The following is a 19,721-nucleotide window of genomic DNA, read 5'->3' as shown; positions in this document are numbered from 1 at the left end:
TAAACATTCGAGATGCGCGAATCATATGCAAAACGTGTACGTGACAATATGAAACGACTGCCGCTCGAATCAACTCCGAAGCCGAGGACGTTCCGTGCCATAAAAGCCGCGCTTGTCCGAAACGTCGTCGGTATGCTATACAATTCCAACCCCTCTGGTTGCCTCCGCACGAATTCGTTTGCATATTTAAATCAGCGTATAGACCGCCAATTGTCAGTCTACGCTCGTTGTCGGTTCGCTCGCGCATGAAGAATTGCGAACCGCGGCGGAATCCAACAGCCCATACTGCATCCTTTGATTCGCACGTGTGTCACTCAACTCACCGCAGTTGCCGGTCATTCACCTGCCGTTTCGCCTGCAAGACACATGTAGATAGGCCAGGATGTGCGCGCCCGTAGTAGAAATTTTTTTTATGTATAACGTCAGCTGTGAGGTAACTTCGGAGCCCGGCCATTACCATTTCTTACCAGATTATCACTTATCGATTAGCCGCTCCCTTAAGGCGCGTCTGTCGTGCTTGCACGTTTCTTGTTTATGCAACTTCACAACGAGCTAAAACTCTATAACACAGCGGCCACGATGACGTGAATGCAAACCTATAGAGCTCCCATACGCACGTACCTTATGCAGACGGAACCAAATTGCCATACACTCGATTGTTTTATTATTTACGTGACTGAGTGATGAGGTTTAACGTCCAAGAGCAGCGCCTGCGCAAGGACAGTAACCGTATTACGGCGATCCGGGTTGTTTTACGGCCACATAGAGCTACCCGGCCCACATTCTTTAATCCAGTCCAGGCACGGTCGTCTGTATGCTCTATTGTCTTTTCACCACCTAACGAACCAGCCAGCCGAATAAATCAACATGGCCTAGGGCAGCCGCATCGGGAATCGAACTCGCGACCTCGTGTTCGGCGGCAGAGAGCCGAAGCCACCAGAGGCATTCCCGAGATCGCTCGACGCTTTCTTTGCGAGGCGATCACTGGCCTGCAGCGTGCCATCGTTAGATCCCATGCCCTGTGGGAATCAATGTTATGCGAAGCAGTGGGCGGGGAGCCTATTAACAAAACGATCACGAGAGCACCAAGACGTAGGCGGCTGTTTCATGACCTACATGACGCGTATATCATGACATTCACGTCATGATCCATCATTTATGTTCGTGGTACACTGTTGTCATGCTACGCCAATTTTGGTACATACCAAGACGTAGGCGGCTGTTTCATACCTACATACCTACATGGCACGTCATGACATTCATGTCATGACATCATTTACGTTCGTCATGTACTCTTGTCATACAATGCCAATTTTGGTAGATACCAAGTTAACGAAACGACCATGAGAGCACCAAGACGTCGGCGGCTAGATAGATACTGTCAAAGTGGCAAATGTTCGCCAAGAAATCATTTTTTAAACACTGGACATCGCTGTCATCGCACTTAGCAGTCACTTACAGAAAAGCGGTCAAACGACACCTCCGGCCCCTTTATTTTACACCACAATGGGGGAGACATACGGTACATCGATCTGTCAAAATGGGATGAATTACACGTGAGCAACGTATGCGTATGCCAGTCATGGGTTGACGAAACAGCACAACATATAGGATATCATAAGCTTCAAATTAAAGTCAGATAATATTTACGAGCCTCTGCAGATGGTTTTCGTGCATCTTGTGGAAGTCGAGACAGAGAAGGCGCCATCGCAAATGGAAAACAGAGAGAAAAAGTAACAGTTTTACGGCTATACAGAATAAGATACTAGTTTTGTCAGCAGAAACATTCACTTACGAACTAAATTAACAAGTATGTTGTCACGCGCGCACAAGAAAAGGTGAACACATCTCATTCGATGACCGCGCACACTCGCTGTCAAAACGCTGGAGCGAGGAAACGCTGCAGCAGCAGCGAGCGAATTGTCCTTCGTGCTCCTTCTCGCTTCAACGATAACACAGAGCACACGAAGCTATCAGCAGTCGGCGCACTCTGTCCCCATCGCAGATCGATTTCAAGATGGGGTCCGCGCGGCCACGCCATACGCATCTGCCACCGGAATCTATATATTGTCCTTCGCTTTTTGTAATCTTACAGGAAAACATGGTGCGCCATATCAAGGCCATCAGGGAGCCATAGGGTGCCAGGCTTTTCAATGGAGCTACGGTCAAATGTCGCTGTAACTAAGCCGCATTCGACAAAAAAATAGGTTCATTATATCTGACATTCGTTATAAGCGTATTTGTAACATGCTGATATCGTCGAAAAAACATTTTAGATTTAATTCGTTACATTCAACTTGTTATATCCCTGTTCGTTATATCGCTGTTTGAACGTATATGCTATATTTTTCTGAGCGCCCCTAGAGAAGGCTAGCGCTGTCTCCTACATTTAGAACCTCGAAGACGGCGAACGTATGTCAGAATCGACCGGCGGTTGGAATGTCCAGCATGGCCCGTGCAGGGCTGGATTCCTCATCTGTTATAGCCATATGCAGCGCGCACTTCTTTTTTTCACCGAAACGGCACTCGTCTCTGAGTGATCCAGTCCATACACGTTAAACGGGAATTCATCCGACTAGAGTGTAGCACGCCTTTCACTATACACGGGTGCTTGGAAGCCGCGTCTTCATCGACGTAAAACGATAACGTCCAGTTAGGCGTGAAGCCCGTTCACAGCGGATAGACGATGCGCCCAACCAGGAGGTCGGCCAACAGGTTTTTCCACGAAGGGAAGCCCAAGGGTTCTGGGAGCAAATCCACGCTTCCGCCGATCACCTGCATGCGCCCAGAGCAAGGGAAAGGAAACAATCAGATTTCTTACAGACATAGTGTTATGAGTATGCCCCGTGAAATTAGACAGACTGATTGATTGGTAGACTAATTTATTTGTGATCCACTCTTTTTTTTTGTCTTAAAGCAACACGGGGGCTATATAAGATAGCATAGTGGATGGCTGAAATCGTTTGACCACCTACATGTCACCGCGCGAGCGCTTCTGCATTTCGTCCTCATCAAAATTGAGGTGGCTGTCAATCGAGGCTGGGAAACGAACCCACGACCTCGTGCCCGGGAGTAGGACATTACATAGCCACTGAGCCACCACGCCCATTGGGTCCTCCCCTGAAGTGCTAACAGGAAATAAGTAATGACGAAAAAAAAAGACGAATGGCAGGGCGTCGGCCGTTCTACTACTCGGCCATCTTAGCTATAACTCTACCTGTATACACTCTGCCCAGCTTTATGTATGCATACTAACAGGCACATCCACAGGCACGCACAAACACAAAGTAAACTTACGCTAGAATTATCCGTATGAGCAAATTCCAGCCAATCCTGATGCTGAGCACATTATTATAGTGGACGCGGCGGCTGGCTAACAGCAAAAAACACTTACGAACGAAAAAGGCCTTGTGAATTCGGGGCCCCTTCGGCTTAACGTGGCCGGAGACACTTCCTTTCTCCGCAGCTTTCTGACCAGAGCAGAGTACGTCACCGTAAGCGCCGAAATGGTGCTATATAATGAGAAGCTTTAATGGTAGATTAGGGCTCCCCCCAGCTGCCGATGGACCAGTGAGGTATATACTACCACGAGCCGAGGTTTGGTCAGAAGGTGAGGGAAAAAAAAGAGGGAAGAGGGTCGCTGTTACAGAAGACTGGGGTGGCGACGTCGCACACAAATCGTCGTGCAGGCTCCACCGTGACCTTGGCTTGGCTTGCAGGTCATTACTCACTAGTGACAAAGCGAAGTGACACTGTAGTCAAAAGTTAGCAGAGGCTTGACCTGACCATTAAAGGACGCGAGCACCTAGAAACACGGCAAAGTTTGTGCCGCTAGAATTACGCTATCGGGATGCGCGGTTCTTTGAGCGAAATTCAAGACAGTCAAGCGTGGCTTTCATTTTTTTCGCTATTGTATAGATTGCGTCTCCAGCTAAAAAAAAAAGAAATTCTAATATAGTTTTGAAATTACAGCCAGACACCGCGGAAAACATTTGGTGTCTCCCGTTTGTGTGCCACCACGTCACTAATCCATTGCCAGCCACGCGCAAACCATGGCAACGCACCTGCATGTAGAGTGCGAACTCCGGTCCCGATGACAAGGCGTCGAAGCGGACGTCCCCTGCGATGTAAACACATTTTTTATTGCGTATGTTAAAAAATAAGAAAATAAATAAAAAGAAAGACCACTGCGAGAAAGTGATTAAGAGCTCCCAGTTGAACTAAAATCTTTATCTCACTGTTGCATTAAAATATAAACAAGCCAAAAGTAATTATGCGTCAAGCACCCAAAGGCAAACGTAGACCTTGCGCTTCCCCCGTTGACGGGTACGCCAGCGAAGTGCTGGCAGGTACCAACTTCCACGAACAGTTTGTGTTGAGTCAACATGTGTTAGTAGCGCTACAGTTGTAATTCGTCCGCGTCAAGGCCATCGACGACGCTCACCCACAATCGGACGTCCGCTGACTGTTCTCGCCGCGAGGGTGTAGAACGGCAACGAGTCCCACACCAGCACCGCGCGGCTCAGCAATCCTTGGACGCACAAGACGACCAATCGGAGCTGCGCCGAGAAGCAAAAGAACAGAAAAAAAAAGATGTGCAGCAACCATAGAAGATGAAAACTACATTGATGGTGTCAAAGCAAGCGAAGCGTATACTGTTTTGTACTACTTCACTGGCCGCTTGTCTGTGCGTTTTCGTCCAGAAGAAGCGTTGCTGCTTCGTGCGACTGCCGCACGGCTGCACCTCGCAGCAGGCAAGACCCTGAGACATGCAGATGTGCATGAACTTCGTTGACAACGCGTGTCTCGTTTCTGTTGCGTATGGGCCGATTTACGCTCGAGCCCCCTGATTTACCCGCCTGACGTTAGCATCGTGCGGTCATGCGAGAAATTGCATATGTCCCACCCTGCAGGTTCCACAAATTTCGGTTTACAGTGGACTCGCATATGGAGGCAGGCAAGCAGGCAGGCAATTAACTTTATTTATGTCCTGAGGAGCGACTCCGAAACCCCCTTACGAGGGAGGGGCCGCTGCGGGCCGCTCCCACGTCGGCACGGGCAAGCCGTGCCTGAGTAAACCGAAATTTGTGCATCAGTGTGCCGACACGTTCCGTTTCTCGCAAGACCGCACGAGGCGTGCTGAAGCCGGGCGGTGCGGCTAGAGCATAGATCGACCTATATAACACAACGCGCAATGCCTGCCCGCCGGGATCGTCCCATCTCCTGCCAACTTGCATGGGGTGCTAGCTCAGCGCGTCGCCAGCGGTCGATCACCCCCGTCTACTTCTTGATCGAGGTCTTGTAAAGCAGGAGCAGTCTTCCCTGCTGCGCCTCGGGACCAGATGCTCCTGGACGGCGTCCTAGAGCTGCAGCAAAGGCCTGGCTCCACCCCAAGGCCTGCTCAGCGTGGGGCGAGACCGAGGCAATCGAGCGTCTTTCCTTTACGCCTGCCCCGCTTTCTCCAGAGAGAGCGCTTCTCTCCACACGTCATTTCGACGCATGGGACTCCCTGCGGTCTCGGCCTCGCAACTGTTGTTCCAAGGCCGGCAGCACCAGTTCCGCCTTCGGGCACTTTCTCACGTTACTGGAGGACACGGGGCCTGCCGCGTAACTTGTGAATGCGCCGCCCGGCTACCGCTGACAGCCAAGGGCTCTGTGACCGGCTCGACCTTCTCTCCGTTCTTTCTTCTTTATACACCCCGTCGTCTTCCCCGACGGGCTGAGCCGTGCTCTCTTAAGGCTGCGGAAAATAGCGTCTCTTCCTCTTCACAACCTCTCTCTCTCTGGATATTGTCAAATTCAGCCATATTGTCCAATTCACCGTCTTGTCAGCTCTGATTGGCCCAGAGCTAGGGCTGCTGTACGGTCCCTCTGATTGGCTGAAAAGGCCACCATCGCAGAATTTCACAATATGGCGACATTCGAAGATCCCAAGTAGGCCGATCCCAAATGATGTGCAATGTCACATGCCGTCTCAAAGCGCAAGCTGCCCACGAGGGCAGGAAAAAAATGCTAGAGAAATCCTGAGAGCTGTCTACTGATGAGTAAGCATTCTTTGGCTCGGCTGTTACTTCGCTTTTGCTCTTCCTAGCTTATGCATGTCTACCCATTGCTTTCCCGGTGTCAAAGAAATGAAATCCGTGTATTGAACGGTGTGGAGATCAGTTGCCAGGAAGCTGCATGGGCCGTTTAAAGCGATCGTATCAAATGAACCGTAACGCCATCGCAACCGGTTTCGCCACAGCTGTTTTTTATCTTTATTTTATTTTTTAATTTTTTTATTACGACCTTGACGCGGCGACGGCGACGACACCAGTTTCTTTTTAAAATCCACAAATAGTTTACTACTACTACTACTACTACAACAACAACAACAACAACAACAACAACAACAACAACAACAACAACAACAACAACAACAACAACAACAACAACAACAACATGTTCCAATCATACTCAGCAACCCCAGAGCACGCTTCTCTGCACACACGCCCATAATGCGGGAAAGTAAGCTTTCAAGGCGGCCTGACGTGAACTGTTTTCTCACTGATCAAATATTTGTTGTGTCTTTCAGTTGTCCCTTATTGCTCATAAAGTTGCCAATAATCTGCACTGGCACTATTATACCGATTAACTGTCTTGGCAAATTACGCGCTTTTGTGCGGATACCAGGCATCACACTTTTCGCGTGACAGCCATATTTTCCTGGGTTTCTACTCGCCAAAGAATGCCAACGCATTTAAACCGGCGCGCCCTCACTTTTAAAAAACGAAACTGATGCCGCATGCAACGCGATGCACGCGCCATGCGACTCAAGCTCTAGCTTGAATCTATAGGAGTGGCAAGGTTGCGATTCTCTCCCGCGGCACACGCCCATGGCCTAACGGATGGAGCATAGAGCTGCGCCACCGTGGTGCTAATCAGATAAAATGTTATTCAACATTCCCCCTTTCCACCCCTTTTTTGTAGAAAGAAGCGGGGGAGAAAAGGAAAATGCTAGGATGGGAGCAAAAAGCTGCTGAGTTAGCAGCTTGACAAGGCCCCTACTACGTTTTCCTTGGCATGAAAAACCACAGAATACAAATCCCTCCCCCCTCCCTTAATTTGTCTCTCCCTGTACCTTGCCAAAAAAAATATATATAGTTTCCTTATTCGTTCCGACATTTTGTTTTTTTAAATTACGCGCTGCGCCTGGCGCTATCGCGCCCCGGTATAACCGGCACCACACAATCGCGGAAGGCGTCTTATCGTGTTCATAGCGCCGCGCAGTAGGGCGACCACATGTGGTCCGTGACAGAGTCGCATTTCAGAGACATGCAACTAGATTCCCACAGCCTTGGTTCCCACAGACGGATAACGGCCTCAACCGTGCAAACCACTGCTAAGCCTGGACGAGGATCAAGTGGCAGAGGCTTGGATAAAACCGTGTACGCTTTCGAAATACGGCGGTGGCACATTGAAGAAGGCTCGCAACAACAACAACAACAACAACAACAACAACAACAACAACAACAACAACAACAAGAAAAAATAGAAAGGAGGAGAAAATCTTGACATTGAGAGATAGATTGGGAGGAGGGGGTGGTGGGCGGCGTCTGGACCCAGAGCTGTGTCTTTCGAGCAAGAAAATTTGTTTAAACGGTGAAAATTTAATATCGCTGAAATAAAAAAAGGGGAAAGTAACAGACACTCCCAAAACACCAGTTAAAAACAAACTATACCGTATTTGTTAAAATCTAAGCTCACGGACGATATTCAAAAGATCAGCAAGAAAATATATATCTTTCGAATGAAAAAAAAAAAAAGGAGAGCATTCGACTGCCATAAGAGCACGCAACATCACCGACATGTCGCACTTTCGGAATTATCGCATTATCAGATCAGAATAATGTAACGATCCTGTTGTAATGCCACGTCTTAATTATCAGCGGTCAGAGCGGCCACCCACCCGCGTTATTAACGGGTTATCCACCATAAACGGTGGATGATAAGAGCGGCGCAAGAGCGTGCAGAAGGAATCGTGCCACATCATACCGGCCAAGTTCACTATACTATCGGATAACTTTCTGTGACAATTAAGGAAGAGGTACGGGGCGCTGTCTCTGCCGCATGTGTTACAACGCCAAGGAATCACTAGAATTTTATCTCCTGATGATGATCATCAGGAGATAAAATTTGTACGATAACACAATAGGCAGTGCTTTGCTATATGTCACGCACGCTGCGCCAGCTTGTTGCCGGAGGATTAAAAAAAAGAAAACAAAGGAGAAGAAAAGAAACAAAAGAAAATAATCGCAACATGAGAAGACGCATGTATGCTGCAGTAAAAGTACGGAGACGAGTCAGTACATTCCAATTGAATGCCAAGACATTCACCCAGTCATGACCGTAGTGAACGTCCATCTTACAAAGGCGGCGAGGTTCAAGGCTGACCTGAGCGCTAACTGGTCGGAGGTCGAGATAACCAAGAGAAGTTTAGAGTAGTGGTGAAAAAAAAAAAGACGTAACCAGGGAAAAGATGGAACCGGGGTTACAGACATAAGTAACATTACAATAAAGAGATAGATGTCTTAATGAAGAAAACAAAGTGTAAAGTAGAGATGGGCAAAATACGAGTGCAATAAACGCAGTAAAACCTGATTATCTCAAGCAGGCTAGGTGACCCTTTGTTGGCACTTCGTTTCAATGGCGGCATAGAGTTTCCTACAAAAATTACAAGAGGGAACTCTGGCGCTGCAGTCGTTGTCCTACCATGGGAATGATGGGAAGTACATGGATTTGTCTGATCTTCGTGCTTGTGGATTCAGACGTTCTTGTGGCTTTGTATATTACGCTGTGTGAATCTTATTGTCGTATATTTCGGCGCAATTTATATTCTTCGGAGTGCAGAAGACGCCGGGAACGCGTACAATTGCTATATGAAACTCTATGAATGGCGGGGTGCCGACAGAAATCATCATCACCGGCTGCGCATGCGCTCTCGAGACGAAACTGGAGGTCACTGACCGCCACGAAGACGACGTAGTAGACGGCCACGGTGGGGAACAGGAAGAAGAGCACGCCGAACAGCAGCGTGCCCACGAACATCTGGTCGACGTCGTAGCGGTGCGAGTCGACGCGCCGCCGCAGCGGGTTCCACTTGCGCCCGCGGAACAGCCGCCAGAGGGCGCCCAGCGCGCGAACCCAGCCCTGGTAGAGGCGGCACGCGTAGCCGTAGAAGCAGTACATGTGCACCGTGGCCAGCGCGAGCAGGTCCGAGGCCAGCGCCAGGTGCAGGGTCAGGCTGCCCGGCCAGAGGCTGAACAGCGCCCCGACCCACGGGTCCACGACGCCCACGTACGCTGCGTGCGGCCGTGGAGGACACGGCAGCGCATTGTAGGGTTAAAAGTCAAGAGCAAAGAAATTTTCGCTTGGGAATGTGTACTTCTGGTATAAATATGTACTTCTGGTATACCATGCGTCCTACTATCTTAGATTATGGGGTATTACGTGCCAAGACCACTTTCTGATTATGAGGCACGCCGTAGTGGGGGCTCCGGAAATTTCGACCGCCTGGGGTTCTTTAACGTGAACCCAAATCTAAGTACACGGGTGTTTTCGCATTTCGCCCCCATCGAAATGCGGCCGCCGTGGCCGGGATTCGATCCCGCGACCTCGTGCTCAGCAGCCCAACACCATAGCCACTGAGCGACCATGGTGGGTCCTACGTCTCTTGAGCCAAAATTTAATATATATATATATATATATATATATATATATATATATATATATATATATATATATATATATATATATATATATATATATATATATATATATATACACGCAAGTGTCATGTAGCTAGACAGAACCAAGCCTATGACGTTTGCCGTCGCTCGCGGCAACTAAAACTATTTCCTTTTTGTATTTCACCTAATTACAGAATTAGTTATCATCGATTATTCAACTTATTAAATATTATATTCAGAACAACAGTGTCAGTGAAAAGAATAGCAGACCGTCCATAAAAATTCCCGATTCAGCTTTTTGTTGCCCGATACGTGCCATATCTAAAAGTGTTTTTTTTTTTTCCAAGCCTGCAAGTTCGCAAAACAAGAAAAGCGCGCGGCATTTTTCGCGCTGGACAAGCTGGAGACTCGCTCCAGCGTATCGAACACACCACTAGGTTAGGCGTCGTTCAGCTTCCCGTGAATAAATAAGACATTTGTGGTATCAAACTAACCGTATCGCATATACAATACGTTGGACATTACAGGCTTAAACTGCTACAGCCGTAAGAAGGAAACACCAGATATCGGAAACGCAATAACGCAGAACTGCCGAAGTATACTATGGGAATCGGCGTTTATAAAAAATTACATCACAATAACATCATCGATGATTATACCTAGGTCAATGCGAAGCATTTCTCCCCTGCTCGTGACGCCAAAGCGCGAAACAAACTCGCGTACGCGTCCTGCCGAGGACCACCTCGTGCGCGGCGGGCCGTGGCATAGTGACGACGTATACGATCGGAACCAGAGGCGGGTAGCAGACGACACACGCCGCACCCAATTCGTCTCCAACAAATTTCTTTTGAAAGTACGCGTCTGCGTCCCGCGCAAGAGAGATTCTAAGGAAGGAAGTTGAAGTGTGGGATTTAAGTGCAGCGCAGTAACTGTCCCTCCGCGGAGGACACCTCAACCGCGCTGCACAAGGGGAAAAGGGGAATTAAAAGATAGGTGAGAGAGAAAGATAAATAAAAGCGCGGCGGCGACAGCCGCAGCGGTAAGGCCGTGGGTGGGGCAGGTTTACAGGCGGCTTCGAAGCGCCGCGTCCTCGGCGAATGCCAAGAGCGCGCGGAAAAGGCGCCTGTGTTGTGAGATGCAGCCCGAGGGATGCAGCAGATCGTCCAGCGTAGCAGACGGTAAGTTTAGCGCACGGTACACTTGCGCAAGAGCAGATCGTGCGGGCGAGAGAGCAGGGCACTCTGCGGTGGCCCTCTGATTGGCGCCGCTCGGTCTCGCCGACCCACTCAGAGGCCGTTCGGTTGGCGTAACGCTGTTCTTCGGCCGCGTAGGCCGCGCCTATCTCGTCAGCCCGTCGCTTCGCCTCCTGCCTCTTTTGCATTCATCGCATACCTACGTAGTATTTGCAGAGCCTTTGCACTCTTACGCTCCTTTACCGCTTGATACTTTCGTGGGCTCACGGTTATATCTGCAAGTAGAGGTCTACGTGCAACATAGCGTAGCTAGCGCAACCGAGCCACGTGTACTTGTGGCGCGCACGCCCGCGTATACCGGCGAGTGGAGCAAGGAGGGGCCGAGCCAACCGGCGGCAAGCGAACGGGCGCATGGGGGTGCACGTGCATCGGCGACCAATTCCATGGAGGAAGGAAACAGATAGGAATGGGAAGTACCAGGCTCGCAGCGTTACAGAAAGGAAACGCGGGCCAGACAGATGACGATTATCGTTGTGGGACAAGATACGCCCCAAAGGGTGTAAATTTTTCTAAGAGTGTGGAGCATACCGCAACGCGATTGAAGCCAACCTGGTGGCCCAACACGTAAAGTGCGCGGTTTGTTTGAGTGTTCCCCCTCTGCGGACTTTGATCTCTTTGCAAATGCTTCGCATCAGAAATTTTATAATAATGAGATCATCATAATTACGCCAGCGCCTAGCAAGAACAGTAATCAGTAATCACGGAAGAAAACGGATGACACAAGTAGACTAACGCCGAAGTTTGGCAAACGAACGCCTTCCACAAGAGGCTTCAATGTTGACCAAGTGGCCCGAAGGGTAACACTGACGTTTTAACACACAATTTCGCGAATCCCTCTTTCCACAGTTTGTCGAAAGATGGCTCTGACGCAGAAAACAAGTGTCTGTAATCCCATTCTGCGGTTAGCAATGCGCATTTAGTTAAAGAGTGAGATGTGAGAGAAAACGCTGTGCTAGTCTTAGTGGCCACACACGCGAGCACACTCACTCTTCCAGAGGCTTATGTGATAGAGGAAGAAGCGTCCCAGCGCGTTGTTGAGAGCAGCGTTCAGCTTCAGTCCGGCGGGGGCGCCCATCAGCCACTGGATGAGCGTCTGCAGGTGCTGGACGACCGTCTGCGAGGCAAGGTGCGCGTTATGGCTACACGTAACCGTAGAGCTTCCTACAACGAACTCTGTGCACGTAACATCTTATTCGCGCTCATGAACGACCGCTCGTAACGCCATGCGTTGGTCGCTTCTTCACCCGAATCTCGACAGCTTCAGTCTCATTGACTGTGCGCGGTATGGCGGGCCGAAGATCTCGGATGCCACGTTACAGACATCTTGGTTCGGCGTCGTGGCCTCCGAGACAGCACGCCGGTGCAACCTCGGAGGCCGGCAGCGACGTTTGCTCGTGGCTAGACAGCCTCTAGCGCATGTCAGGACTGTTTACGTGCGATACCAGAAAAGGTTCCGGTCAGTTCTTCACCTTGTCATATCGTGTTAGCCCCGTTTTCTCTCTAACAGTAATAACGGATTTTTTTCCTATTTTATTTCTCTCTTACGCGAGAACGTAGCTGGCCTTAGGATATGATCCACGCCAAATGACCAAAATATAAATCTCGAACCTAGGCCCAGGCGCCAAACTGGGCGGTTCGATCCGCGCGACAAATGAATTAAACGAACATTTTAGCGTGAAAACAACGTTGTGCTATAGTAAAGTGCTGCTCAAACTCGTGTAGTTAACTACATCCTGGACGCGAAATCCGCGCGGCGCATTGTTACTCCATACCAGGGATCTCGGAGGCGCATTTCTGCGCTTCTTGGTCACGCCGCGTTCGCTAGATGCCACCACAACTCAAGGCGTCGTCGCGGTAATTCGAGTGGTGGCTTTGAGAAATTAAGCGCGAGCAAGCTAAGCTACAGTGAAAGCAGCAGGCCGAGAGTACAGACTATTCGCTATCTAAAGCTTCGCGCAGACCCGGGGCAAGCTTTGTTAATAGGTACATTCTAGCGAAAAACATGTTTAGGGATGGTGCTTAAAGCAGAGGCTGACATTTTCTGACTTGTTCATGTACAAGCCGAGTACGCTAATATTGGACAACTCCTCATATATATATATATATATATATATATATATATATATATATATATAGGCGTAGTGCACCTCCTGGTGGCAGTTGCCAGCTAGCTTTCTTCCCCTTCCAATTGTTTTCGTGTGCGCAAACCAACGAATACTAACAATAACTGGCGAGAAGTCCTGCTTTTTTTTTTCAGACTGTTGCAAGCTGCATATTCTGTCCTCCCTGTGTCCCGCCAAATTAGTAGTGAGGAAAGTGCCACGTGGCCTTTTGACTTATGAATGGGCGCGGCCCCAGATTAATTTTGCCCACCTGGGGTTGTTCAACCAGTAGCCAAATAACGGTACACGTGGGTAAATTGTTTTTATTTTTCATTGTGCCGCCATCGAAATACTGACGCCGCGGCTGGGAATCGGACCCAAGACATCGTGTTCAGCAGAGGAACACCATAGACACGAAGTCATCACGTGGAGTCGTGGCCATTGTACACAACAAAACAGGTCAACAGTGATCGGTGCCGAAGAAGAGGTGTTTGTAATGACAGCAAATAGACAGCAGCTACAGTAAAGAAGCAGGTGGGCGACATGCTGGACTGTAAGGAAAAAGTACAACAGGCAGCAGCGGCAGCAGCCGACTGACCTCTGTCCACTCGAGCGAGGCCCACGGCACTTCCTCGGAGAAGCCGTTGTCCCAGTGCACGACCCAGGCGAGGCAGGCGCCCAGCAAGCAGTCGAGTAGCACGCTGCACATTCTGTTCTTGCAGCTGCGCATGCGCGGCAACGGTCGCGCTAGTTTGAACGGATGACCACGCCCCGTCCCAGAACCCTTTCTTTGCTTGTCGGTACGGCATATCTCATTTTGTTATAGCGGAAGCTTAACGACATGTACAACAGAATTACACACACAGCGCTGTGTGTGTCAGGCGTGCCTTTCTGCTGTCCTTGTCGTTCAGCTTTGGCTACAACAAAATAGAGTATGCCTTTTTTTTTTAGTTTTCTACGGTGACGGAAGCAACGTGTCACGGTGAGTGACGTTGCTAGGACTGCGTTTTACGTCACAGCGTTTGTGCGTGCTACCTTCGTTCTCTGGCTGGGAGGGTCACTTCCTGGAGAGAAGGGCGCGCGCGGCGTTTGAAATCTCGGCTGTTTTCGGGGACTGCGGGCAGCGCTGTAATACTTTGCAGACACGATCGTCAGTGCCCGAAGTACGCTATGCACTTGTCTGTTTAAAATAGCCAAACCTGATGACGGGCCATTTTAGTCAAACTTTGATTGACAAACCACCATTATCGGTTACGGAAAATGTGAACCGCACCGAGAGCAAAGGCTTGGTGGGCCAGAAAAGACCCAGAGACGAAAAAAAGAAAAAGGGTGTCGACACTGCTTTAGAGGGATGTTAAAGGGAAACCCTAAATACGTTTAATCTGGCAAAATAGTCTTTCAGAACTCTATTTGAGTTATATTAGAAGAGAAAATGAAAGTCAAAATTAAGTTCCGCGCCAAAATAGCAACGTCGGTACGTCAGTGTGACGTCACGGACCACAAAATATTTTTCCCGTACATTTCGGCTCAGTAGATGTTCTAGAAGCTTGCTAAATTCACTGTTTGTTTCTTTTAGAATAAAATACGGTCCATCATGATTATTGCAAATTTAACTAGACTCAAGCAGACGTCAAAATCTATGACGTCACGGCCAGGTGGTGCGGGGAGTTCAACGCGGCGTCGCCATCGGTCAATCGCTTTGAGTTTTTTTTTTTGCATTTAAAGCCTCCTCTCGCGGTAAGAATGACATTTTTCGAATTGCACAGGCGTAATTTACTAGCACACCTCAGATTATTTTTCTCTTTAGTATCGCTTTAAAGGGACTGTCTACTGCTCGGAACATGTCTTTGGATTGCGGCGGGAACGAGAATGTGTCACAGATTGACGGAAACGATCGAGCATGCTTGTATCCCATAAACAACAAATCATATTTTTAACTTGGCTCTGAAAGTGGTGGAACTCTATGCAATAATGACATGTGGCGCCGCTTAACAGTGAAACAGTGCAACCAATCGGTGTACCTACAAGTACGTAACGAAAAAAAAAAGCCGGGCAGAGAGAGCTATTTTGCTTGTATGCATTACTGTACTGCCTGAAATTGTATTCGTGCGCTTCTGTTAACTTTTATTCGCGTGGGAGAGTAGATAGCAAGGGCGCACTTATCATATGCCCTCCTGCAATGCGCGCGCACGAAGCAGGCTACAGCGGCTTGGTTTACCGAAGAGTGATGCGGCCATGTGACCGTACGCTGTCGGCGACGGCAGCGAAGTCGTCGAGTCGCTTGCAGATCAGTGCACCCGTGGACGTTGCCTGGGCACACGTCGACAGCATCGTCCTAGCCCTGCAGCGTTCATTTAACAAGCGTTGTTATTCCGCCCATAAATGACGATAGAGAGAGAGAGAGAAGACTGGGACAAGAGGCACTTTGAAATGATCACACAGGACGACCATCAATGAGGTGGTGCCGTAAAAAAAAAAGAAAATGTGCTGATTCGGCGGTAAATGACAGAGAGATGCGTTAACATTACGTCACACCTCTTTGAGGTCCCGCATCCCCGATTTAAAGTGCGTCAATGGAAAACTCCCATACCCCGTTTAAGCCAGATCAGTTCCCGCACGTCGCTTCTACAATATTTGCTTCACAGAATGACTTTTTGTTGCCTATAATTCAAGAACTAGTTACGGAAAATTGAACGCTAATTTTGCCTCAACTCCGATATGGCATACCTTACCACTAACCTCAAAGAATTAAAGAATATTCTGCCATTAGTTCTTATAAATTCGAGTTGCGCGCGTTCTTGCAATATGTATAAAGTTGACTTACTACATGTTTTATGTATCACCTTCTTCTATTTCACACGTATGTTTCATTATTCATTACGTACTTATGCTCGTATCTTCATCATGTAGACATCAATTTTCCGTTTTCTGTAATACGAAGTTTTATTTTCCCGTTGTACGTATTAAAAGGAGGTCTCACCCTTACAGTCTTTGACTATGAGGCCTCCTTCTGTATATACTTCATACCTAAATGTAATCATATGCAATAAAATCGATTGATCGATTGATTGATTGATTGGTTGATTGATTACAAAGTGCTGTTCAGGAGTTCACTCGACAAATGTCCCACCTGTTCGAGGAGCAAAGTGCATATATATCGAGGGTCCTGATTTTTATTGGTCATATCATAAGAGGCCAACAAACAAACACTAACACCGAGGACAACATAGGGGAAATTACTTCTACTTAATAATTGAATTAACGAAATGATAAACTGATGGAGATGAAAGTGGATGAAAAAAACAACTTGCCGCAGGTGGGGAACGATCCCACAACAATGGCATTACGTGTGCGATGCTCTACCAATTAAGCTACCGCAGTACCGTTTTTTCACACACCTTTACTTTTGTGCTTGAATGCATAAAACGACGTCTTGTTAAGGAAGTAATTGGAACGCCAATGCCTTTCTTCGTATAGTTCGGGAACTAATATCTCGAAACTGGAGTCATGTTGAGAATTCGTTAGAGCCGCCTTGCGAACTCCACGGCTAGAATTTGTAAATTGCAATATGGGCCACAAGGTAATTAGTTAAACAAGTGAATTAGTGATTTTTTTTTTAATTAGTCGATTATGCATTTCAATTTCTTGCACGAGTAGTGTCCGCCGCTTTGAGTAGACCACCTCATGAACTAGAATTATGCTATTTGCCACAGGTAACCTTTCAAAAAATTTTGAAAGTGTTTGCTGAAACACCCGGTATATACATCTAACTTGTTATCGGATTCCCGCACTTCTTTTCCACTTTAACACTTTTAATGCTAACGCATTAAAAAAAGCAACTGCAACAAAATTTCAGTTTCGCTAAATTTGTCGTAAATGTGTATTAGATACTATTAATGGAACCCTAGCAAAATTGCAGTGCTGGTGTTTGTATAACCTTCCGTTAAATATCCCTTAAGAAGACGACCCATTCTTCTGGAGGTTGGCGGATATGACGCACATATCAGGCCACATGGAGTCCGAGATGTTCAGCGTGCCGCAGGCCACGTTTATAGATTAGATCTATTTTTAGATTAGATCTAAAAACTCTGGCCGCAGGCGCCTCCCAATCTCGGAGCTCATTGCGATGAGCCCCACTGGTTCCCAACATTCCGGCCTCCGCGATAATTGCACGGAGGCATGCTATCTGAAACTCGACGCTTTCTACGCGGCCCAAAATTTCGTTGCAGTTGCATGGCCTTTAAATTCTGTGTGCCTTGAATGACCACGCTTTCTTCCAAGGAGGGTATCTAGTTACATCTATTTATGCTGATTATTATAAAACATTTAATTAAAATATAAACGTATACTATTGCCGCATGGATTGGAGCTGATGCACTAACATACGCGATGTTTAGTCACTGCAGCAGCTGCTGCGGAGCAGACCGACATTTGCATTAATTCTCGGGCACAGTCTTTAGTCATCGCTTGAAGTCATTGCAGCAGGCAGCGGAGCTGACCGGCGCATCCGGCGCTCACACACGTGTTTCCAAAGCAGAACATGCATATGAAATCCAGTGCGTATGGTTCGCAGGCAACGTGCACGGACGTTCAGCAGTGCGCGTGACGTCAGCGCTGCATAAATTATACCCGTGAAGTGTATAGAGTTCATATAAAGTGCATATTTATACCCGTGAAGTGTATAAATTATACCCGTGAATTATCGAGAAGTGTATAGCAGCACACACTTCTTTGGCACTTCAGGGTTTGGATAATAGACTCAATGCGGAGGAAACGCAGCCAAATTACGGTAAAACTGGGCGAGGTTGTGTCGAAGGTCTGTTTGTTGCGCGTCCCAAAGTTAGTTCATTCTCGAAGGTGCCTCTTTGCCCCACGGCTCACCAGCACTGCAGAAAAGATATCTTCGGGTGCAAGGGCTATTTTTATGGAACGAAGCCGGTAAAATGGCTCTCTGTATTTTGTCTAACTTTTCCGTGCGGGTAAAACTGTCATGAAACGTGTTCTGGAGATCTGAAAGAGAAGGCGTAAATTTAAAAATGTCGCAGCCCTTTTCGAATGCCCACAGTGATGAACTTGGTACGCAGTATAATATACGGCTGTAAAGCAAATAACACGTCACGAATTCTACTCAATAAATATCGTTTTATTCTGCAGGAACTCAAAATGAAATGACACAAAGCCATTTCAAAATTAAGAAAAAATTACTGTCGGTGCGATCACGTTGTACGATGTCCTCCGATTGAATAACAGCCCGATGCTCCTGTTTCTCTCGATATATCAGAACAAAAGCTTTTATTATTTGGACTCGTGTTGTTTGTCGTGTAGAAGCTTTTAGAAATATTTTTCAAAACGGCAGCTCGAACACTGGCGCCGAATAATTTGCGTACGATTTCCTTCTTTTTCTGTCAGGCTGAAGATGAATATCTAGTATGTGGTTTCATTCGAGAAAACACGATACTTTCGTTCGCTGTCGCGATTGGGTGGCAACATGCCTCACGAAAGGCGTTTGTTTTTCTTTTCTCCTTGCTGTCCCCCTAAATATGCGCAATGCATCAGCGTGGTACGTGTGAGCTATATGGTCGCTATCGAACATGTTTCATTGCCCTAGCAACGCACGCGTAATGTCGTGTCCAGTGCATTTACAATATTGAGCGACCTGGAATAGTATACACATCGAACAACCGGGACACGCAGTGCACAGCTTACCGAGTGGGCAGCTTGCGCGCCATTCCCGCCTTCGCAGCATGTATCAACGACCCGGCACAGATCGCGGGCTGCCACAGGAAAGAGATTTCCTCCGCGTCGGAACTGGCGTACACGACGTCTGCGGCGCAGCCGACGCTTTCAGGCAGTCGAAACTGCTGGCATTCGATCAACCAGCCGACCAAGGCGTTGACGCCGCGCTCTCGGAAGCTAGGAGTGCGCTCTAGCACGTGAGCGTCGTACAGCACGACCATCGTCCTCGTCGAGGGCTGTCTCACGAAGGACTGCACCACGTTCCCGTAATCGTCGACCTGGATGCAGAAGTCGAGCGTCTCCTTCGCGTGCGCGACCAGCACGACGTGGTCGTCGCCCCTCGTAAGCAGCCCCACGAAGCACGATTCGCCGCACCGCGCTAAGCTGCTCGCCAGGCAGTCCCTGAACACGTCGATTGTGGCATTCGTCGCTTCGGAATCCGGCAGCAGAAGCGACGCGGAGCACGCGATGTTGGTCTCCGCATTGTCCGCGCATCCTACGAGCACCCCCGTGCCCTGGCACAGCTGCACGGGTAGGAAAATATTCGCAAAGCCGTTTGTCATTTCTGAGGAGAGGCGTTTCACGGGCAGTTTCGATTTCACGTGGCCGCCATCTTGTATGTTTTCAAGCGTTGCTTGTTGCCAGGTGCACTACTCTCGGGACTCAAACGATGGTAATATGACACCCAAAGTCACTACGTAGGTTTTCTTTAAGATAGTTGCTACAAGTATAGCAAATAAAACCAGTAAAATTATTATCTTCGTTTTATTTTACCACATAAAATGAAACTGTACTTTGCAAGTGGATGCGTGCTCTAAAACAACTTCGAAGGTTGCATTGAGACAAGCCGCATCACCGGCGAGCCAACATGGCGCTGCCTGATCGGCAGATATCGAAACCGA

At 48.2% G+C, this 19,721-nt stretch overlaps 1 protein-coding gene across 1 annotated transcript; it reads right to left on the bottom strand.

Moving 5' to 3' along the window:
• Nucleotides 1-1,455: 1,455 nt before the first annotated feature.
• Nucleotides 1,456-19,685, bottom strand: PIG-Q (phosphatidylinositol glycan anchor biosynthesis class Q). Its single transcript, XM_065451994.2, has 8 exons — nucleotides 18,790-19,685; nucleotides 15,302-15,424; nucleotides 13,682-13,805; nucleotides 11,969-12,095; nucleotides 9,007-9,341; nucleotides 4,445-4,559; nucleotides 4,065-4,120; nucleotides 1,456-2,775 (listed from the first exon to the last, which is right to left on the bottom strand). The coding sequence occupies exons 1-8, from the start codon at nucleotides 19,380-19,382 to the stop codon at nucleotides 2,671-2,673; spliced, it is 1,578 nt and encodes a 525-aa protein (XP_065308066.2). The 5' UTR covers nucleotides 19,383-19,685; the 3' UTR covers nucleotides 1,456-2,670.
• Between the last annotated feature and the right edge of the window lie 36 nt (nucleotides 19,686-19,721).

The sequence above is a fragment of the Dermacentor albipictus genome, chromosome 8 (genome assembly GCF_038994185.2).
Source record: "Dermacentor albipictus isolate Rhodes 1998 colony chromosome 8, USDA_Dalb.pri_finalv2, whole genome shotgun sequence".
Taxonomy (NCBI): Eukaryota; Metazoa; Arthropoda; class Arachnida; order Ixodida; family Ixodidae; genus Dermacentor; species Dermacentor albipictus.
The sequence above is the reverse complement of the archived record's forward strand: the minus strand, read 5'-3'. Positions and strand labels throughout refer to the sequence as shown.

What these genes read in the sequence shown, in the direction of transcription:
- PIG-Q (XM_065451994.2), bottom strand. Translation starts at nt 19,382, where the DNA reads ATGACAAACGGCTTTGCGAATATTTTCCTACCCGTGCAGCTGTGCCAG. An exon ending in TCACATAAGCCTCTGGAAGA is followed by an intron (nt 9,342 to 11,968) that starts GTGAGTGTGCTC and finishes GGCCGCACGCAG; the next exon opens with CGTACGTGGGCGTCGTGGAC. An exon ending in ACTACGTCGTCTTCGTGGCG is followed by an intron (nt 4,560 to 9,006) that starts GTCAGTGACCTC and finishes TTCTCGGCGCAG; the next exon opens with CTCCGATTGGTCGTCTTGTG.